The sequence below is a fragment of the Peromyscus californicus genome, unplaced genomic scaffold (genome assembly GCF_007827085.1).
Source record: "Peromyscus californicus insignis strain IS unplaced genomic scaffold, ASM782708v3 Scaffold_5__1_contigs__length_169319896, whole genome shotgun sequence".
Taxonomy (NCBI): Eukaryota; Metazoa; Chordata; class Mammalia; order Rodentia; family Cricetidae; genus Peromyscus; species Peromyscus californicus.
This window is the reverse complement of record NW_026294573.1, coordinates 24,832,562-24,853,240: the sequence shown is the minus strand read 5'-3', so window position 1 is coordinate 24,853,240 and position 20,679 is coordinate 24,832,562. Positions and strand designations below refer to the sequence as shown.

The window sequence follows — 20,679 nt, the reverse complement described above, 5'->3', positions numbered from 1 at the left end:
CCAGGCTGGCCTCAAAATCAAAGAGATCCGCCTGCCTCTGCCTCCCAGGTGCTGGGATTAAAGGTATGCACCACCACCACCCGGTTCGTGGGTTCGTTCGTTCTTTCTTCTTTCTCTGTCTCTCCCCCCTTCCCCTCAAAAGGGCCTTGCTATGTATGTAATCCAGGCTGGTATCAAACTTGTAGCAATCCTTATGCCCCAGCCCGTTGTGTGCTGAAAATATTTGTGTATGCTGCCACATCTGGCTTAAAGCATTATTTTTTCATCATGTATTAACATGTTTTGTTACATTACATTTGTTAATACATTGTGGAAACTCAGCCAGGTTCACAATTTGCCTCATATAATTATTGAGATCTTAAACATTTTTTTTTTTCTTTAATTTTGCGTATCTGTGTGTGTGTGCCTATGTGCCATGGCATGCTTGTGGAGATCAGAGGACAACTTGCAGGAGCCAATTCTCTCCTTCCACAATGTCTGTCCTAGGTCACACTGTCAGGCCTGGTGGGAGTGCCTTAATCTGATGAGCCATTTCACTGGCCCTGAGATACTTTTCTTTAAAAAAAAAAAAAAAAGACACTCACTGTGTAGACTTGGCTGGCCTCAAACTCACAGAGATTTGTCTTCCTTTGCTGGGTGCAAAGGTTGCGCTACCACACCCGGCCCTGAAACTGTTTTTAAGGAAGATATTTCAATTGATAGTTTCCCTATTACTTTTCCATTCCCTTAAGATATGCCTGCAGAAACCCACTGTCAGTTCTTGGGGACTTTCCCCCAGCCATCTCACACCTGAGAGCTGTTACCTGTAATGTACAATTCTCACTCCTCTTCAGAAACTCCACAAACCGGTCAACTACTCCTGGAGTGTTAATAACTTCATCTATCGGAGGACTCGGCTCTAGAGGGAGACAGGAAAGACGAAAAGTCAGGGAAGCTTTGCTGACCCATTCACAGTCCTGGATGCTTCAGATCACTCTTACAAACATCCCCAAACTGCCTTTTGCTCATCTATGAACTGCATAATACGCCTGGCATGTTTTAAGTATTAAGGCAATCCTAATTTAGGTGTGCTCAGCTGTGGCTTACTAACTGTAAACACAACAGGAAAGGAGTGAGAAAAGGTGAAGGAATGAGCAACCCTAGTCTAGACATTTCCCCTCAAACGAAGATCACTGCTCTTTTCTTGGGAGGAATGTTTAGTATACTCAAACAAGAGACACTTTTGTTATCATATACCTTGTTTTCAGGACTAAAAACCAACAGCAGAGCCTTGCACATCTGATCAGATACATCCAAGTTTTATAGAGCAGCTCTGTGTACCACACTGTTCTAGATACTAAGGACCGAGTATGAACACAGCCAAAGCCCCTGCACTCCCAGAACTCATGGTGGCAGTGAAAGGTGGGCTGTTAGAAAGCAGTTTTTTATTTTTATATAAACACAGGGTTTCACTGTGTAGACCAGGCTGGCCTGGAATCCAGAGATCCACCTGCCTCTGCGTCCCCAATGCTGGGATTATAGGTGTGCACTACCAATGCCTGGCTGTAAATCCAGAACTGGGGAGGTTGAGGCAGAAGGATCTTGAGAAGGCTAACAAGACTATCATTTTAAAAAAAGAAAGGGCCGGGTGGTGGCGGCAGCGCACGCCTTTAATCCCAGCACTCGGGAGGCAGAGGCAGGTGGATCTCTGTGAGTTCGAGGCCAGCCTGGTCTACAGAGAGAGATCCAGGAAAGGCGCAAAGCTACACAGAGAAACCCTGTCTCGAAAAGAAAAAAACAAAAAAACAAAATGAAAAAAAAAAACCAAAAAAATAAATAAATAGATAAATAAAGGAAGGAAGGAAGAAAGAAAAACAAAGAAGAACTTTTATCTGCAGACTCTTCTCCAAAACATGATCAGAGTCAGAGATCAGGCCAGGCTTCACTAAGAAGGTCTAACTGGGGCTAAAGACACAGCTCAGAGTTAAAAGCATACACTGCTTTTGCAACGTTCTGTTCTTAGCACCTATCCATGTCAAGCAGCTCATAACAGATTATAACTCCTGCTCCAGAGGATCTGACATCCTCTTCTGCTCTCTGTGGGCACACACACTCATGTGGCATAAAGGATAGTTGAAGGAAGTGCTGATAGATTTTTGAGAGAAGAGGATATTAGCAGAGGGAATATCAAATGTAAAAGTGGGAATGTGCCTGACTTATTCAAAGAGAACCTGGTCAGGAAGGCTACAGTAGAATGAGCAATAGGCAGTAGTTGAGTAAAAAGAGACAGGAGGTTAAATCATACAGCACCTCTCTGAGAAGGAGCCGACTTTATACCTTTGGAGAGGAGCTTCCGGAATTTCTGTGTGGTTGCTAACTGCAAGTCAGAATCATCAGAAAAGAGCATCTCCACCATCTCTCTTGTGATCACACTTTCCTAGAATATAAAACAGGTTTATGACCTTGTGGATAATAATGAAGCCAGATGAGAGCATATAATCCTGCATCGCTTCCTGCTTTTTAAGATCCTCAAGTAAAAGGATGACATAATAGATCCAGGAAGAGGGCCTCTTTAGTCCAAGTCTGCTTCACAATACAACACTGGAAAGTGAGTCCTAATCTGTGATGTAACCAATAACTTCCCTGAATCCTTGCTTGACCGTTGAAGCTGACTGACCACAAAAAGCAAGGAAGAGCTTAACATGATTGCAAAGATACACGATGGCATGGCCACCTGATTTCTGTTCTGAGAACAGCTGTGGCCATGCTTTGAAGGGCTTACCCCAGTAGTAGAGCTCACGTAGGAGTCCATCAGCAGACTGTCGAACATGGCAGCCTCTTCATTAATCAGCTCCACATTTCTCCGCTTAAAAAGCTGAAAAGCAAAGTGAGGAGACAGAGTTAGCACTACTCACCAACTGAAGAAAGAATAACCTGAAGCTAGATTATGACATTATAACAAAGAAATAACAGCATGAAGAAAATGAAGCCAAACTGTAGTTAATGAAACATATTCAACATATGTCATGTCTATTCACATTTTCAGTGGAAAAAGTTGTTTGTTTGTTTGTTTGTTTTTTTTGTTTTTTTGTTTTTTGAGACAGGGTTTCTCTGTGTAGCTTTGCGCCTTTCCTGGTACTCGCTTTGGAGACCAGGCTGGCCTCGAACTCACAGAGATCCACCTGGCTCTGCCTCCCGAGTGCTGGGATTAAAGGCGTGCGCCACCACCGCCCGGCTTGTTGTTTGTTTTTTTAAATTTTATGTTCATTGGTGTTTTGACTGCATGGATGTCCGTGTAAGGGTGTCAAAAGTCCTGGAACTGGAGTTATAGACAGTTGTGAGCTGCTGTGTGGTTGGTGAGAATTGAACTCAGGTCCTCTGGAAGAGCAGCCAGTGCTCTTATTCTGAGCCATTACTCCAACCCAAGAATAATTTTTTTTTTTTGAAGTATTTAGATTAAAAAAAATTTATGTGTATGTGTGTGAACATGAGTGAGTTCAGGCATAGCACATGTATGGAGGAGCCCAGAGGCCACAAGAGTGCATCAAATCCCTTAGAAGTAAAGTCAGCTGGACAGTGGTGGTACAAACCTTTAATCCCAGGAGGCAGATGCAGGCAGATCTCTTGAGTTTGAGACCAGCCTGGTCTACAGAGCTATAGAGAAACCTTGTCTTGAAAACCAAACCAAACACAAACAAACAAAAAAAACTAGAGACACATATGGTTATAAACCACCACATAGGTCTAGAAACCGAACCTGGGTTCTCTGCAAGAGCAGTAATCGCTCTTAACAGCTAAGCCATCTCTCCAGTACTAAATTATGCTAAAAGATGAACAAAAGAGAGGGCTAAGAGACGGTTCAGTGGGTAAAGCACTTGCTGAACTGAACAAGCATGAGGACCTGAGTTTGAATCCCTAGCACCCATATAAAGGGCAGCTGTAATCCCAGAGCTACTACAGTAAGATGGGAGGCAAGATGGGCGGGCTAGGCATCATTGAACAACACAAAACAAAACAGGAGATCCAGTCTCAAACAAGGTGCAAGGTGAGAGCCGAGTACCAGAGGATGTCCTCTGACTTCCACACACACGCCATGGCACCTACAACTTACATCTCAATCCACACACCAAGGGACCAAATAAACAAAACCACAAGGAACAAGAAGCTAGAACTATGTAAGATAAAAACGATGTTTGAAGGCTGGGGGGTAGTATCGAATACTTTTACTGCCAGCACTCAGGAGGCGGAGGCAGAGGCAGGAGGAGCGTCTCTGAGTTCAAGGCCAGTCTGGTCTAAAGAGTGAGTTCAAGGATAGCCAGGGCTACACAAAGAAATGGTGTCTCGAAAAACAAAAGGGGATAAGAAATTGGTTTTCTCAAAGTTTCCAACATTTCTTTACAAAAGGAACCTGGAGGGCCGGGGAGACGGATAAATCAGTCAGGTGCTTGCAAAGTGCAGACCCCAGCGCCATGTGAGTCAGGTGGAGCAGTGCACACCTATAATCCCAGCACTTAGGAGGCAGAAACTCTGGAGCTCACTGGCTAGTCAAGCCAGTTCAGTGGCTTTCAGGTTCACTGACTGACCCTGACAAACAAACAAACTGAATGACTAGACTGCTAGATAGATAAGCTCTATTTCCCTAGGCCAGCAGTTCTCGACCTATGGATCATGACCCCTGTGGGGATTGAATGACCCTTTCACAGGGGTCGCCTAAGACCATTGGAAAACATAGATATTGACCTTATGATTCATAACAGTAACAACATTACAGTTATGAGGTAGCAATGCAAGTATTATGGCTGGGGTCAGCCCCTGAGGAACTTATTGAAGGTTCACAGCATTAGGAAGGAGGGAAGATGAAGGTCAACTGGAAAGTGGCCACTTCCCTGACAGGTATGGTGGAGAACACTCCAGGTAACTTACTTGTTGTTCTCGCTTCTGTTTCCGAAGCTGAATGCCCTCTTCCTCCCTCCTTCGTCTCATTTCCTCAGGGTTTAAGGCATTGTTCTTATAGCTCTTCATTCGGTAATTGTCCTTCCCTGGGCTTGCCATGGTCTCTAGAAGGGAAGATATGTCAGAGTTGTGAGACGGTAGCATTTCCTGTTCACACATAAACAAAACGAAAGCATCAATCAAGAGAGAGAAGGTGGCGGCAAACAAGTTCTGGACTTGAAAAGAAATGAAAAGGCAGTGTCCCTGGTTATTCTAGAAAGTAACATAGGGAACCTCCAGAAGCTAGGAGCGCCTTAGAAATCCACTTGGCAAAGTCCACACAGATTTATCATTTGGGGGTGGGGGGGGGGTGGCGGGAGGGAGAGGGCCAAGCAGCTCTGTAGAGATGGCTCAGTGGTTAAGAGCATTTATTGCTCTTGTAGAGGACCCAGATTCAGTCCCCAGAATCCATATGGTGACTGTGACTCCAGTTCCAGGGATGTAGGGTCCTCTTCTAACCTCTGAATGTACCCGGCATACATGAAGGTAAAACACTCATACACATAAAGTAAAACTAAATAAATCATAAACTGCCCCACCTCCCCCAAAAAAACTAACAAGAGGAACTTGGAGAGATAATTCAGTGGTTAAGAGTATGTGCTGGCCGGGCGGTGGTGGCGCATGCCTTTAATCCCAGCACTCGGGAGGTAGAGCCAGGCGGATCTTTGTGAGTTCGAGGCCAGCCTGGTCTACAGAGTGAGATCCAGGAAAGGCGCAAAGCTACACAGAGAAACCCTGTCTCAAAAAACCAAGAGTATGTGCTGTTCTTGTGGTGGACCCAGGTTCAGTTCCCAGCATCCACACAGTGGCTCCTAATTATCTCTAACTCTAGTTCCATGGCATCCGACACCTCTTCTGACCTCTCCAGGCTCCTGCACACATGTGGGGCATCAGGTATAAACACATATACATTAAAAATAAAAATAAAGGGCTGGAGAGATGGCTCAGTGGTTAAGAGCACTGACTGTTCTTCCAGAGGTCCTGAGTTCAATTCCCAGCAACCACATGGTGGCTCACAACCATCTGTAATGAGATCTGGTGCCCTCTTCTGGCCTGTAGGGACACATGCAGGCAGAATACTGTATACATAATAAATAAATAAATCTTTAAAAAAAAAAAAAAAAAATAAAATAAAAATAAAAAAATAAACAATAAAGAAAGCCATCAAGGTGGCTCAGGAGGTAATGGTTCTTGCCTCCAAACCTGATGACCTAAGTTCCATTACCAGGATTCACACACTTGAGAGAATCAACTCCTGTTGTCCTCTAACCTCCACACATACACTATGCCATGTGTGCACATGCGCATGCACACGCGCATGCACATGTGTACACACACACACAAACACAAAGTTATAAGGACCTGCAGTGGCTTCCTCTACGAGTCCTTGAACAGGCAGAGGCAAGCCTACTAAAGGCAAGCCCCTGTGGAATGCTGTCCTCTATTACCTGACACATAGTTTTTCATGACTGAGTCTGTGCTGTCCCAGAGGCTGTCCTCTCCTTTGAGCACAGTTGACAGTTAAACTGAAATAGGAACCACATTGCTTCTTTAGTTACCATGGTGATAAGTAACTATCACAAATATCTACTTATGACTTCACTGGAGAAGCAGGCAAGAAAGAATAATGGAAGATGACCAACTGCAGAAGCACATGAGAAAACTGTTTCTAAAGATGTTTTTACCTCAAGGAAGACAGATACTTTATTTGTTCCCTCTTACTTAAGAGTGTTCCACTTTATCCATCATACCTGATCTTTAGAAATCCATTTCCACAATACAAAACTTTCTTTTATAGTACATTCTCTCTCTAGACCAAAAGTCCAAATAACAAATCTAAAGTTAATGTGTGAGCCAACACCTATTACATCAGAATAATCAAATAAAAAATCCCCCAAGTACAAAGTTAGCTATAATACTAGGACTTGAAGGTAGGATGATAATACAACACACAAGAGATAGAGATGAATAAAGCCACACATTCAGAGATGTTCTTCTCAACCTCACTTGGTTTACTGTCTTACCAAAGATAAAATAAACCAGAATGGCTTAAATTTCATGTTTTCTGGCTGGTCAGTGGTGCATGCTTTTAATCTCAGGAGGAAGGAGGATCTCTGTGATTTCCAGGCCAGCCTGATCTACACAGAGTGTTCCAAGCAAGACAGGGACACACAGATGATATTTCAAACAAACAAACAAAAAGCTAATTTGTGGGTGTACGAGTACAATCTGTAATCTCAGCACATGGGTGTTAAGGCAGGAAAATATAAACTCTAGTTCGGTCTACAGAGCTCAAGACCAGCCAGGGCCATACAGCAAGACCTTAGAGAGGGAGAGAGAGAGGGAAAAGGAGGAGGTGAGGGAGCTGCTAGAGTTCAATATTTCAAATAACTTACTAATGCATTAAAGACTCAGGAAAATAACACACTACATTCCAAATCAACAGACGTGTAGGAATAGAGACTGCAGTGAAGAGCAAAGAAATAAAAAACAGTTGGCCGGGCGGTGGTGGCGCACGCCTTTAATCCCAGCACTCGGGAGGCAGAGCCAGGCGGATCTCTGTGAGTTCGAGGCCAGCCTGGTCTCCAAAGCGAGTACCAGGAAAGGCGCAAAGCTACACAGAGAAACCCTGTCTCGAAAAACCAAAAAGAAACAGTTGGCTTTTAAAACAGATAAACCATTTGCTAGACTAATAGAGAAAAAAAAAAATAAAGAGATGAAAAAAAGATGCCAGGCATTGTGACACACACAACCCCAGCACTCCAGAGACAGAAGCAGGTAGATCTCTGAGCTCGAGGCCAGCCTGGCTACAGAGTGAGTTCTAGGACAGCCAGGGCTGTTACACAGAGAAACCCTGTCTCAAAAAACCATAACAACAAAAGAATTAAAAGAAAGAAAATCCTTCCAAGTCATTCTGTAAAGTTATTCTGATGTCAAAACCATACAAGGACAGAAAAGCAAAACAAAACAAAAAACCTACAGACCAAGCCAGGCATGGTGGCTCACTTCTATAATCACAGCATTTAGAAAGGGAAGCAGGAGAATCAATAATTCAAGGCCATCTTTTGCTACATAGTGATTGTAGGTCATCCTGTTCTAAAGGATATTTGGAAAAACAAAACTAATTAAAGACCAATATCTATAGTGAGCCTAGAGGTAAACATTCTCAAGAAAATTCCATCCAGTCAAAGCCGGCAACCCCATAGAAATATTATACACCACAATCAAGTGGGAGCTACCCAAGACATGAAAGGGTAGTTTAACTTATCCAAATCTGTAAGTGACACCATACTAACAGAATAAAGAACAAACACCTTAGGACCATCTCTGATGCAGTCCAAGTATTTGATATGTGTGTATCATATAATTATGGTGACTAAGTGGCTATAGTCAGTAAGTCTCTCTTGATGGAGTGCTAGATATCAAAGTCAAGTGGCAAACGCTATGCAAGAATTCCTGTTCGCAGTCCTGTCTGTCACTATTTTTTATTTTGTTTTAGTTTTTATTTTTCTTTCTTTTCTTTTTTTTAAGATTTATTTATTATGTGTTCTGCCTGCAGGCCAGAAGAAGGCACCAGCAGCAGCCAGTGCTCCTAACCTTTGAGCCATCTCTGCAGCACCCTTCTTTTGGTTTTTCAAGATAGGGTTTCTGTGTGTAGCTCTGGCTGTCCTGGAAATCACTCTGTAGACCAGGCTAGCCTCAAACTCAAGAGATCCTCCTGTCTCTGCCTCTGAAATGCTAGGACTATGCTACCACCTGGCTTTGTCATTCTTTACAGGTTTCTTGAGTTTAGTAATTATTATCAAGAAAAGTTTTTTTTTTTTTTTTTTTAAAAAGGAGGGGGGTGGAAGACCTGTCACATGCACATATACTAAATAACATTTTTAAAATGATGTGCTCGCTGGCGGCGGCGGTGGCGCACGCCTTTAATCCCAGCACTTGGGAGGCAGAGCCAGGCGGATCTCTGTGAATTCAAGGCCAGCCTGGTCTACAGAGCGAGAACCAGGGCAGGCACCAAAACCACACAGAGAAACCAGAGAGACACCAGAGAGAGAGAGAGAGAGAACCAAAAATAAAATTAAATAAAATGGCTCCGGATAAGGCTTAAATCCATAGGGTCGAATGGGTAGAGCAGATGCAGCTAGAGGTTGTGAAGCTCCGGAAAGGAAGCAGCTTCCCGGAAATCATCCAAAGCTCAGTTGTTAGAGCTGTAAGTGTCTTTACAGATGCGGTCCAATTGGAAAACTCCCGTCTGCCACACAGTAGGGGGTAAATGAAAAGGAAGAAAGTGCTGTGCTGTCCTGTCTACCTCACAACCTCACGTGCTTTTCTTTGAGATTGATGATAACTAAGGTGTATCATTGTAGGTCATGTCCAAAAAAAAAAAATGCTCAGGAACTGGAGAGATGCCTTAATGGTTAAGAGCACTGGTTGCTCTAACAGAAGATCCAGGTTTAATTCTCAGTACTCACATGGTGGCTCACAATCCTCTGTAACTTCAGTCATAGGGGATCTGACACACTCTTCTGGTCTCCACAGGCACCTGGCACGGTGCACAGACACATATGTAGGATCCTGGTTTAGTTCCCATCCCCTACATGAGGTGGCTCACAACCAACTGTAACTCCAGTTCCTGAGGATCCCAACACATTCTAGCTTCCACAGGCACCTGCATAGACATGCTGCGCATAATCTCACACAGGCACATACATAAGCACATTTAAAATAAACAATTTTAAGAAGATAAACTATCTGTTAATCTAGTATGTGAAAAGGAAACCTGCATTCGATGTAGGAAGACCTAAAATCAGAGTGACATCAGGATTCACCAAAGAACTAATGCTAGACAAAAACCTCGAAAATCTTAGTAATTGTGGCAAATTAGATTAATTCCTACAGAAGAGAATCCTTTACAAATGTAATGACAGGTATATCCTTTCTTCAATATTCATACTCACTAGACAGCAGATAACCCATACCAGATAAAGTAGAGAAATACAACACACGTGGCAGGGTCTTCTGGCAAAACTCACACCTCATACCTGAGAGCTAATTCCTAAAACAAGAACCTTGTTCTTTTTTCTTTTGTCCTCTTAAATGTGGCAAACCTTTCATTACAAGTTCAAGTACCAACTGACATAGGACAGTCCATAGGAAAGAGCTGTGTAACTGTTTTAACTAGAATGATGTGGCAGACATTTTTTTCCAGGTCTCATAAGCCTGATGACCTCAAGAGTTTGAGCCCCAGAACCCATATAAGGGCAGAAAAGAGCAGACTCCACAGACCTCGGCCTACAGACACAATCATAATTAACTAAAACAACAGAAAAAGACTGAGATATTTGTCTAGCATTTGTGAGGTCCCAGTTCCTGGGCACCATCTCCAAAAAACATCAACAGCAAAAAGAGGAGAAACACTGATGTAAGGTGTTTAGGAATCTGTGTTGAGATAGTCTTAGCTTTTCAAGCCAGAAAGTTGAATAACATCTTTGGCAACTTAAATTCAGCTACGAGCAGCCTCACAGGAAATCACTAGGAGCGTCTGGCTTTAATGCCTAGTGATGTCTAGGTCCTTGTCTCTTTCTCCATCCCTATGCCCCTGCTCTAAAGCAGGCATTCACAATCTCTTCTCTGAACATCATAAGAGCTTCATCAACCTGCCTCATTCCTCCTGACACCCAAATTTCTTTTCTTTTCTTTGAGATAGGGTCTTGATAATGTAGCCTTGGCTGGCCTGGAACTCACTATGTAGACCAGCCTGGCCTCAGACTCAGAGTTTAGTGCTGGGATCAGCTTGCATCACCACACCCGGCTTTTTTTTTTCCCCTTAAAGATTTATGTCTGTAAAAATTTGTTTGCATGTGTGTATGTGTACATGGGTGCCTGGTGACCAGAAGGGGGTATCAGATCCCCTGGAATTGGAGTTAAAGACAGCTGTGAGCTACCATGTGGGTGCTGGGAGCCAAACCCAGGGCCTCTGAAGAGCAGTGAGTGCTCTGAAGTACTGAGCCATCTCTCTGGATCTCCCTCAAATTTCTGAAAACAGTCCGGTTCATTTTTAGCCCACTCCCATTTGCTCTCAAATCATCAAACTTTTTTAAAGGCCATTGACCAAGTACATAATGCTAAATTCAACAAATATTTTCTTTTCTTTTATCCTCTTGATAGCATTCAATCTTTTTTAAAAGATTTATTTATTTATCATGTATACAATGTTCTGTCTGCATGTATGCCTGCAGGCTAGAAAAGGGCACCAGATCTCATTACAGATGGTTTTTTTACCACCATGTAGATGCTGGGAATTGAACTCAGGACCTCTGGAAGAACAGCCAGTGCTCTTAACCGCTGAGTCCTCTCTCCAGCCCACTAGCATTCAATCTTAACAACCATCTCCATTCTGTAACACTCTTTGCTTGCGTTTGTTTTGTCTTAGCTATCCACCTCCTTCTCTCTCAAATTCTATCTATTGCTTCTTTTGGTTCCTCCACATTAACCTAATTTGCCTTGAGCTTCTCTTTTGTATGTTTCTGGTGCTAGGGATCAAACCCAGAAATCTGTACAAGCCAAGCACATGCTCTAACCATGGAGCTGTACTCCTAGTACAGACACACACACACACACACACACACACACACTCCTTTTTGAAACAGGGTCTTTTTGAGAAGTCCTGGCTCTCCTGGAACTCACTCTGTAGGTCAGGCTGACCTTGAACTCAGAGATCCACCTGCCTTTTCCCCTACTGGGATTAAAAGACTGAACCATCACACTCAGATCCCATTTCTTTTTAGCCTAATCTCTGCAGATTCGGGTTCTATTTGTTGTTTCTATGGTTACTAGATATATAGAGGTAAACACATATAATGAAACCTCATTCCCAGACTTCACCCTCAGAGCTCTTTGCTTCTACATTCACTTGTCTTTTGGACACTTCCCTTGGAAATCAGTTATCCCAAATTGTCTCAATTTGAACACACCTCAGCATTACCATCCACTCTGCTGTCAAGCCCACAGGCCCAGGAGTCACACTTGATCCTCAGCCCCTCTCAGATTCAGCCACCACATGAACCAAAAAACAAGTCCGATGACTCCGATTCTTAACTTTTATTACTACTGCCACCTCCTTCACTGTTATCTTCATCATCTCTTTCAAGGACTACTACAGCACCTCAAGAATCTCCTAGGGAAGAGCCGGGCGGTGGTGGCGCACGCCTTTAATCCCAGCACTTGGGAGGCAGAGGCAGGCGGATGTCTGTGAGTTCCAGGCCAGCCTGGGCTACAGAGGGAGTTCCAGGAAAGGCGCAAAGCTACACAGAGAAATCCTGTCTCGAAAAACCAACCAAACAAACAAAAAAAGAATCTCCTAGTGAAAGGCCACCGAGAGCACAGCAGGTCAAGGTGCTTACAACCAAGCCTGACACCCTGAGTTGATCTGAGCTCAATCCTGAAGAACCCACACAGTGGAAGGGAGGGCAAACTGATTCTAAGTTGTCTTTCTGTTTCTGACCTCCACAGGTGTGCCATGGCACATCCACACTCATATCCATAAATATATAAATAGATGCAGGAATTTCTAGAATCTTATTACACTCCACCAGAAATGCTTACACACAAAGGAGGAAGCGAGTGGAACGCAGGATATATAGATAAGTACAAATGTTATAAAACTGGAAAAATCAATAGGAAATCTTGCACACTGATCTTCCGATTAGAACTTTCAAAGTGGACAAGATCAGGTACGTATGTGTTTTACGAACATTGACATAGCACACCTGACAGAGAAAGGGGAGGCCATGGAGGACACTGGCTTAAGAACTTTTGAGGCACTAAAACCTTTACGGTTTACAAACTGTCTTTTTGTTTTGTCTTGGTTTTTGTTTGAGACAATGAATACCAGTGGTCCAGGCTGGCCTCCAACTCATGATCCTTCTCTGCTCAGTCTCTCTCTTTTTATTTATTTTTTTCCGAGACAGGGTCTCATTATGTAGCCCTGGCTGGAACTCAAAGACCCAGCTGCCTCTGTCTTCTGAGTGCTGGGATTAAAGGTATCTGCCACTACACCCAGCTCTGCTTAGAATTTTTGACACAAGGTTCCTCTGTGTAATGGTCCTGGATTTCCTGGAACTTGCTTTGTAAACCAGGCTGGCCTCACAGAGATCTGCTTGCCTCTGCTGGGATCAAGGGCATATGCCACCACTGCCCAGCATGCTAAAGTCTCTTGTCTCAAGTGCTAGGATTATAGTGGGCACGCACCACTATACCCTGTTCACAAATTATTTTCTCAAATCCAGTATTTCACTGAATCTTTACTAACAACCGTAAAAATAATATTATTGGCTGAATATGTTGGCATATGCTTTTAACCCCAGCACGGGCAAGGCAGAGGCATTTGGATTTCTGTGAGTTTGAGGCTAGCTTGGTCTATGTAATGAGTTTGAGACCAGTTAGGACTACAAAGTAAACCCCATCTCAAAAATGAAAAAGCATTCCTTGCATATCATTTTAAAGAGCCTCGGACTTAGCAGGATTAAATGATGCTATAGGATAGATACCCTTTAAGACTATGCTTTGCTTGTTTTTTGAGATAGGGCTCTCTGTGCAGCCCTGGCTGGCCTGCACTCACTCTGTAGACCAGACCTGTCTCTGCCTCCCACGTGCTGGGATTACAGGCCTGCACCACCATGCCAGGTGAGACTATGCTTTAACAAAAATCTACACAAAGCAACTCAGGAGAGACTGAAGTGAAAGCATCATACAGTGTCCAACTGCAATATAGAAAAGCAAAATAAAGCCCGGGGGTGGTGGCACAGACTTTTAATCCCAGCACTCGGCAGTGGATCTGTGAGTTTGAGGCCAACCTGGTTTACAAAGAGATTTCCAAGACAAGCCAGGGCTATTACACAAAGAAACTCTGTCTCAAACAACCAAAAATAATAATAATAAAATTTAAAAAAACGGAAAAAAGGAAAATTAAATATTATCTGACTAGAAGCATTATCAGTTAAAAAGTTTCCATTATTTGCAGCCAAAAGCAAGTTAGAAAACTTCATTATCTTAGCACTAACATAAAACAATTCAAGTTAGTTAATTTGGGGGCTAAAAAAATGGCTCAGTGCTTAAGAGCACTAGCTACACTTCCAAAGGCCCCAGGTTCAATCCTTAGCACTCACATGGTAGCTCACAACCACCTGTAACTCCAGTTCCAGGGGATCTGACGCCCTCTTCTGGCATTTTCAGATACCAGGCACCTGAGTGACACAGACATCATATATGCAAGCAAAACACCCACACAGACACCGTATTTAAAAGGTTAGCTATTTTGGCAGTTCAAAACATGGAGAGAGCTTCTCTATATGTGTTCTCTATAGCTAATTCTGGGTCTTATTTAGCCTAGGTTGCCTTGCAGTTCTGATCTTCCTGCCTCTACCTACACGGTGCTGGGATTCCAGGTATTTGCCAGCACGCCTGGCTTATGAGGTTCTGGGGATCACCTGGGGTCTTTGTACATTCAAGGCAAACATTCTGACACCCAAGCTACAATCCTGGCTCTACACTCAAGAAAAGAATATTACATTTATGTATTTTATATGTATGTAGGCTGGGTGTATGCATAGAGGTCAAACACAACCTGAAGGACTTATCTCCACCCTTCATGTGGGTCCAGGGATCAAACTCAGTCAGTTCTTTGGGCCTAGCTGCAAGCACCTTTACCTGCCCAGCCATCTTGCTGGCTCTCCTCTACTTTTAAAACCACCTATTATTTACAAATTATGCCTCAAAATCTTCGCATTGTTAGTTGCAATTTCAGAGTCATAAAAGGGCTTTTTCCAGAGGCAGAATACTGCCCTTAATAGCCCATATTCTGGTAACAACTATACTATGTCTACTAATAGTGTATTAATAGTAATAGCAATGGGATATGTTATGAGAAATGCATCCTTAACAGATTTCACTGTGTGAACATCACGGAGTCTACCTGACATGATCCTACTAAGTTGGTGTATTTTATTGGACAACTAGGTTACATGGTATAGACTACTGCTTATAGGATACCAAGCGTGTTATGGTACTGGAGAAACAAGATGATGAGTATTCGTGCATCTAAAAGTAGAAACAGTACATCAAAAAATAATGCAGACACGGAAGGAGCTGGAGGCTGTAAGAGTGGAGACTGCAGTGCGAGAAGTTAAGTCAGGCAAGTAACAGTGAATGTGCATTAAAAGTGTGAAACCTAGAAAACTACTGTTCACTTCTGCAGGTAACAAATACCGTATAAACTCATTTAAAACTTTCTTTCCTGGGACTGGAGAGATGGTTCAGTGGTTATAAGAGCACTCACTGCTCTTGCAGGAGATCCAGGTTTCAGTCCCTGGATCAGCACTGGGTGACTCACAAATCCTGTAACTCCAGTTCCAGTTCTGGTGCCCTCCTCTGGCCTCTAAGGGTATTGGCACTCATGGGAATACACCCCACACACAAACATACCTAAGTACACATAAGTAAAATCATGTTTAAAAAGATTGGTTTCTTTTATTTTTATGTGCATGGATGCTTGGCCTGCATGTAAGTATGTGAACTACATGCATGCCTGGTGTCCTCAGAAATCAGAAGAAGGTGTTAGATTGCCTGGAACTGGAGTTATGGTTGGTTGTGAGCTACTAAGTGGGTGCTAGAAATCGAACCTGGGTCCTCTGCAGAAAAAACAAGTGCTCTAAACCAGAGCTATCCCTCCAGACTCTTTTACTTTTTTTTTTGTTGTTTTTCGAGACAGGGTTTCTCTGTGTAGCTTTGCTCCTTTCCTGGAATGCACTTTGTAGACCAGGCTGGCCTTGAACTCACAGAGATCCGCCTGCCTCTGGCCCTCGAGTGCTGGGATTAAAGGCGTGCACCACCACTGCCCGGCAATAAATATTTTTTCATTTTCACATTATAAACTTTAAAAATTTTAGCAACTTTTTTACGAGCTTGCATCAATAGCTTAAAATGCATAGTATACAGTTGTATTAAAATGTTTTCTTGCCGGGCGGTGGTGGCGCACACCTTTAATCCCAGCACTCGGGAGGCAGAGCCAGGCAGATCTCTGTGAGTTCGAGGCCAGCCTGGGCTACCAAGTGAGTCCCAGAAAAGGCGCAAAGCTACACAGAGAAACCCTGTCTCGAAAAACCAAAAAAAAAAATAAATAAATAAAATAAAATAAAATGTTTTCTTCATAATCTCACTTTTTTTTTTTTTTTTTTTTTTTTTTTTTTTTTTTTTTTTAAAGATTTATTTATTTATTAGGTATACAGCATGTATGACTGCTGGCCAGAAGAGGGCACCAGATCTTGTTACAGATGGTTGTGAGCCACCATGTGGTTGCTGGGAATTGAACTCAGGACCTCTGGAAGAACAGTCAGTGTTCTTAACCTCTGAGCCATCTCTCCAGCCCTCACTTTTTTTTTGAGACATCGTCTCACTGTATAATCCAGGCCAGCCTGGGATCATGAAAAATGAAGCATATACCACCATACCCCACTACATTTTCTTAAAAAAAAAAAAAGTTTTAGAAATTTTTTATTTTTATGTGTGTGGACACCTGCATGTATGTGGGTGACCACAGATCCCTATAGATGTAGTTACAGGCAGTTGTGAACTGCCTGATGGTAGGTGCTCGGAACTGAACTTGGAGCCTGTGCAAGAATAACCACTGAGCAATCTCTCTAGCCCCTAAAATTTTTTTTTTCCAGCCAAGTATGGTAGAGCTTACCTGTAATTCCAGCACAGGGGAAGCTGAGGTAGAAGGAAGACTGTGAGTTCCAGGCTACCTGGTACTACAGAGTAAGTCCTTATCTCAAAACAAAACAAAACCCATGATAAACACCTTTAATCCCATCATTAGGAGGCAGAGGCAGGTGGGTCTATGAGTCTAGTATATTCTTGGCAAGCATTTTTGAGATAGTCTTGCTAATGATGTCAAACTTTTTTTGTTGTTGTTTTTCTTTTTTGGTTTTTCGAGACAGGGTTTCTCTGTGTCGCTTTGCGCCTTTCCTGGAACTCCCTTGGTAGCTCAGGCTGGCCTTGAACTCACAGAGATCTGCCTGGCTCTGCCTCCCGAGTGCTGGGATTAAAGGCGTGCGCCACCACGGCCTGGCCTTGTTGTTGTTTTTCAAGACAGGGTTTCTTTGTGCAGTTTTGGTGCCTGTCCTGGATCTCATTCTGTAGACTCAGATCCGCCTGTCTCTGCCTCCTGAGTGCTGGGAATCGAAGGCAATGTCAAACTTTTAAAAGAAATCAAAAGCTTCTTCAGCTATATGTCCTTTAGACAGTGAAGTTTTTTTTTTTTTTTTTTAGCTTCATTATAATCTTACAGATTTTAAGCATAATTGCAACTTGCTCTTCATGGCTATTCCTGACTATTCTGACTTTGCTTGGGTTCAGTACCCAGACTACCAAAAAACAAGATGAAAACAAAAAAATAAACAAAACAAAAACCCCCAGAAACAAAGGTACAGACATACACACTAGGTCCAGTAAGTCTGTGAGCAGAGCTCAGAAGTAGAGTTCCTGTGTTTCAGTTTCTTCAACTAAAACAGGAGAACTGAGAATTCAATGAGTTTATCTGCAAAGTACTTGGAAGAGCGCTGAGCACTTAGCAAGCTCCAAAGATGCACTGGCTATTACTATTATAGCTTTCCTCTGTCTTTTCTGAAACTCTCACACTTTGGTAAAACCAGTCTAAAATACAAACTGACAAATAATCTTTTTGTAACACGTATTGCTAAATGGTCTTATTAATAAGAAAAATCCGGAGCCAGATACTGGGGTGAAAACTGAAAGATCAGAGAAACAGAACAAGCCACAGCCAACCTCACCTCGCCAACTCCTTAGCCAATCCTGTTTCCTCAGACTGGAAGCCTCCGAGTGCTCACCCAAAAGTGACTCCACTGAACTGCGGCTAAAAGTTCCTGGTCCTCACGCCTTATATACCTTTCTGTGCCCTGCCATACTACTTCCTGGGATTAAAGGCATGTGTCTTTCCCAAGCAAAGACATGAGATCTCAAGTGCTGGGATTAAAGGTGTGTGCCACCATGCCTGGCTGTTCCCAGTGTGGTCTTGAACTCACAGAGAACCAGAGGGATCTCTGCCTCCCGAGTGATAGGATTAAGGGTGTGTGCCATCACTGTCTGGCCTCTATGCCTAATCTAGTGGTTGGCTCTGTCCTTTGATCTCCAGATAAGTTTATTGGAGTGCACAATATAACACCACATCTTTTTTTTTTTTTTTTTAAAGCCAGAAAGTCAACTTTAAATAAGAAAGGTTCTTCAGAAGTCTCCCCGACTTCCCTTCAGCTCTAAGCAGCCTAAAACAACCACTGCCTAGGACAACAGAATTACAACAACTGGTTTAGAGTTTAATGTAAATCAAGTTTAATATAATCAAGACCCACTCCCTGGATTTTGGGAGAAAATGCCAAATTCTCAGTTAGCAAGGAACGGTGATTAGATATCCAGCACCCACTAGAATTCAAGTGGTGGTTGAGGTCTATGCTAGAGTTGATCAGGAGCAAAGCAATGTCTACAGTTGTGTGACCAACACAGGCAGTAGAATCACTACAAAAGTCTATTAAAAGAGTAGTGAAGACGGGGCAGTGGTGGCGCATGCCTTTAATCCCAGCACTCGGAAGGCAGAGCCAGTTGGATCTCTGTGAGTTCGAGGCCAGCCTGGTCTACAGAGCAAGATCCAGGACAGGCACCAAAACTACACAGAGAAACCCTGTCTCGAAAAACAAAAAACAAACAACAACAAAAAGAGTAGTGAAGTTGGACACAGCAAAAACAGTATAAAATACAGGACCTGAGCGAGTACACATAAGAGGCAATGGACAAGCCGGGCGGTGGTGGCGCACGCCTTTAATCCCAGCACTCAGGAGGCAGAGCCAGGCGGATCTCTGTGAGTTCGAGGCCAGCCTGGACTACCAAGTGAGTTCCAGGAAAGGCGCAAAGCTACACAGAGAAACCCTGTCTCGAAAAACCAAAAAAAAAAAAAAAAAAAGAGGCAATGGACAGAGCAGCTTCCGGGTGAAGGCCAGCTGTAGTATAACCAGTCCCCAATGGGCCTAGATTACTAGCCTTCCACTAGTTACCTAATCTCAAAGTATCAATTCACTGTTGTAATGGGGATTACCCAAACTACCTAGGATTACATACTGTGATTAAATATATCCTTACTTTAGTTTGATTACCTGACTCTCTCTCTTTTTTTTTATTTATTTATTTATTTTGTATACAGTATTCTGTTTGCTTGTATCCCTGCAGGCCAGAAGAGGGAGCCAGATCTCATTACAGATGGTTGTGAGCCACCATGTGGGTACTGGGAATTGAACTCAGGACCTCTGGAAAAGCAGCTGGTGTTCTTAACCTCTGAGCCATCTCTCCAGCCCTGACTCTCTCTTTTTTAATATATATATGCTTTTGGGACTTTGGTCCAGTCTGATTGCACTGAAGAACTTTCATCTCACATTTTAACATGAAAAAAAATTTTTTTTCACTTAACACCCCCCAGCCTTTTTTTTCTGATACAGGGTTTCTCTGTGTAGCCCTGGCTTCCTGGAACTCATTCTGTAGACCAGGCTGACCTTGACTCAGAGATCCTCCTGCCTCTGCCTCTGGAGTGCTGGGATTAAAGGTATGCGCCACCACCGCCCGGCTCCACCTTAAATTTTAGAGGCTGATGTGCAGTAAGATATGGAAGAATCTCACTCCTGGCAGCTGCTTATTAGCTATGTTATCTTTTCTGAGATTGTTTCTCAGTCTGTAAAAATGAATCTCACAGGTTACCTCTTTCTCTCCACGGCTCCAGTTGGGCTCCTAAATCATTGTTATACTTTCCAGAGGGTTCTGGAGGGCAAAGAATGCTATTACTGAAGGTGGGGAAGAATGTCATGTCATTTACAGAGCTGGCTAGGCTCCAGATACTCCTCTTTCTGGAGATGAGAAAGCTCAGAAATGGAGGAATACAGGGTCTGTTGCAGATGGTACTAGACACCTTCTCTATGCAATTTTGTTTGTAGATTAAGTCACTGGATGAAATGTGGGAAGTGTCAGGCCAGAGCAGATTCTAAAATCACAGGCAGGGAAAATAATTTATGTTCCCTTAGGATCAGAGATCATTCAAAATTTCAAAAATGCATTTAGGTGCTACTCTTAAAATTGGTGGGGATGCCGGGCGGTGTGGTGCACGCCTTTAATCCCAGCACTCGGGAGGCAGAGCTGGGCGGATCTCAGTGAGTTCGAGGCCAGCCTGGACTACCAAGTGAGTTCCAGGAAAGGCACCAAAACTACACAGAGAAACCCTGTCTCGAAAAACCGAAAAAAAAAAATTGGTGGGGATCAGCAACTCACCTTGAACTTTTTCAGTTTCATTCAGACTAAATATTTCAAACTGGACCCATAACAAAATACCTTCACAACTTTATGCAGGGTTAAAACCGTCCCTTCCTTTTTCAGCCCACCACTAGGGGGCCAGACCATAAAAAGCAGCAGTTAAATCCAAGAGCTCAGGAGTGATCACCCTGTTTTAATCACTGTGTGACCTTGGATAAGTTTCTTTACCATTCTAAGCCTCAGTTTCCCCATCTGTAAAACAGGAACAGCAGCAGCAACTATCCCACTAGGTTGAAATTAGGTTAAACAAGACACGTTAAGCACTGACAACAATGCCTCCACATACAG

At 43.1% G+C, this 20,679-nt stretch overlaps 1 protein-coding gene across 2 annotated transcripts in view; it reads right to left on the bottom strand.

Moving 5' to 3' along the window:
* Positions 1–20,679, bottom strand: part of Kpna6 (karyopherin subunit alpha 6) — a 36,313-nt gene that overhangs the window by 14,684 nt on the left and 950 nt on the right. For both annotated transcript variants that reach the window (XM_052716856.1, XM_052716855.1), the window contains exons 2-5: positions 4,903–5,036; positions 2,762–2,854; positions 2,317–2,416; positions 804–898 (exon numbers count right to left, since the gene is read on the bottom strand). In XM_052716856.1, coding sequence (XP_052572816.1) covers positions 804–898; positions 2,317–2,416; positions 2,762–2,854; positions 4,903–5,036 — 422 coding nt within the window. The remainder of the gene's footprint in view (positions 1–803; positions 899–2,316; positions 2,417–2,761; positions 2,855–4,902; positions 5,037–20,679) is intronic.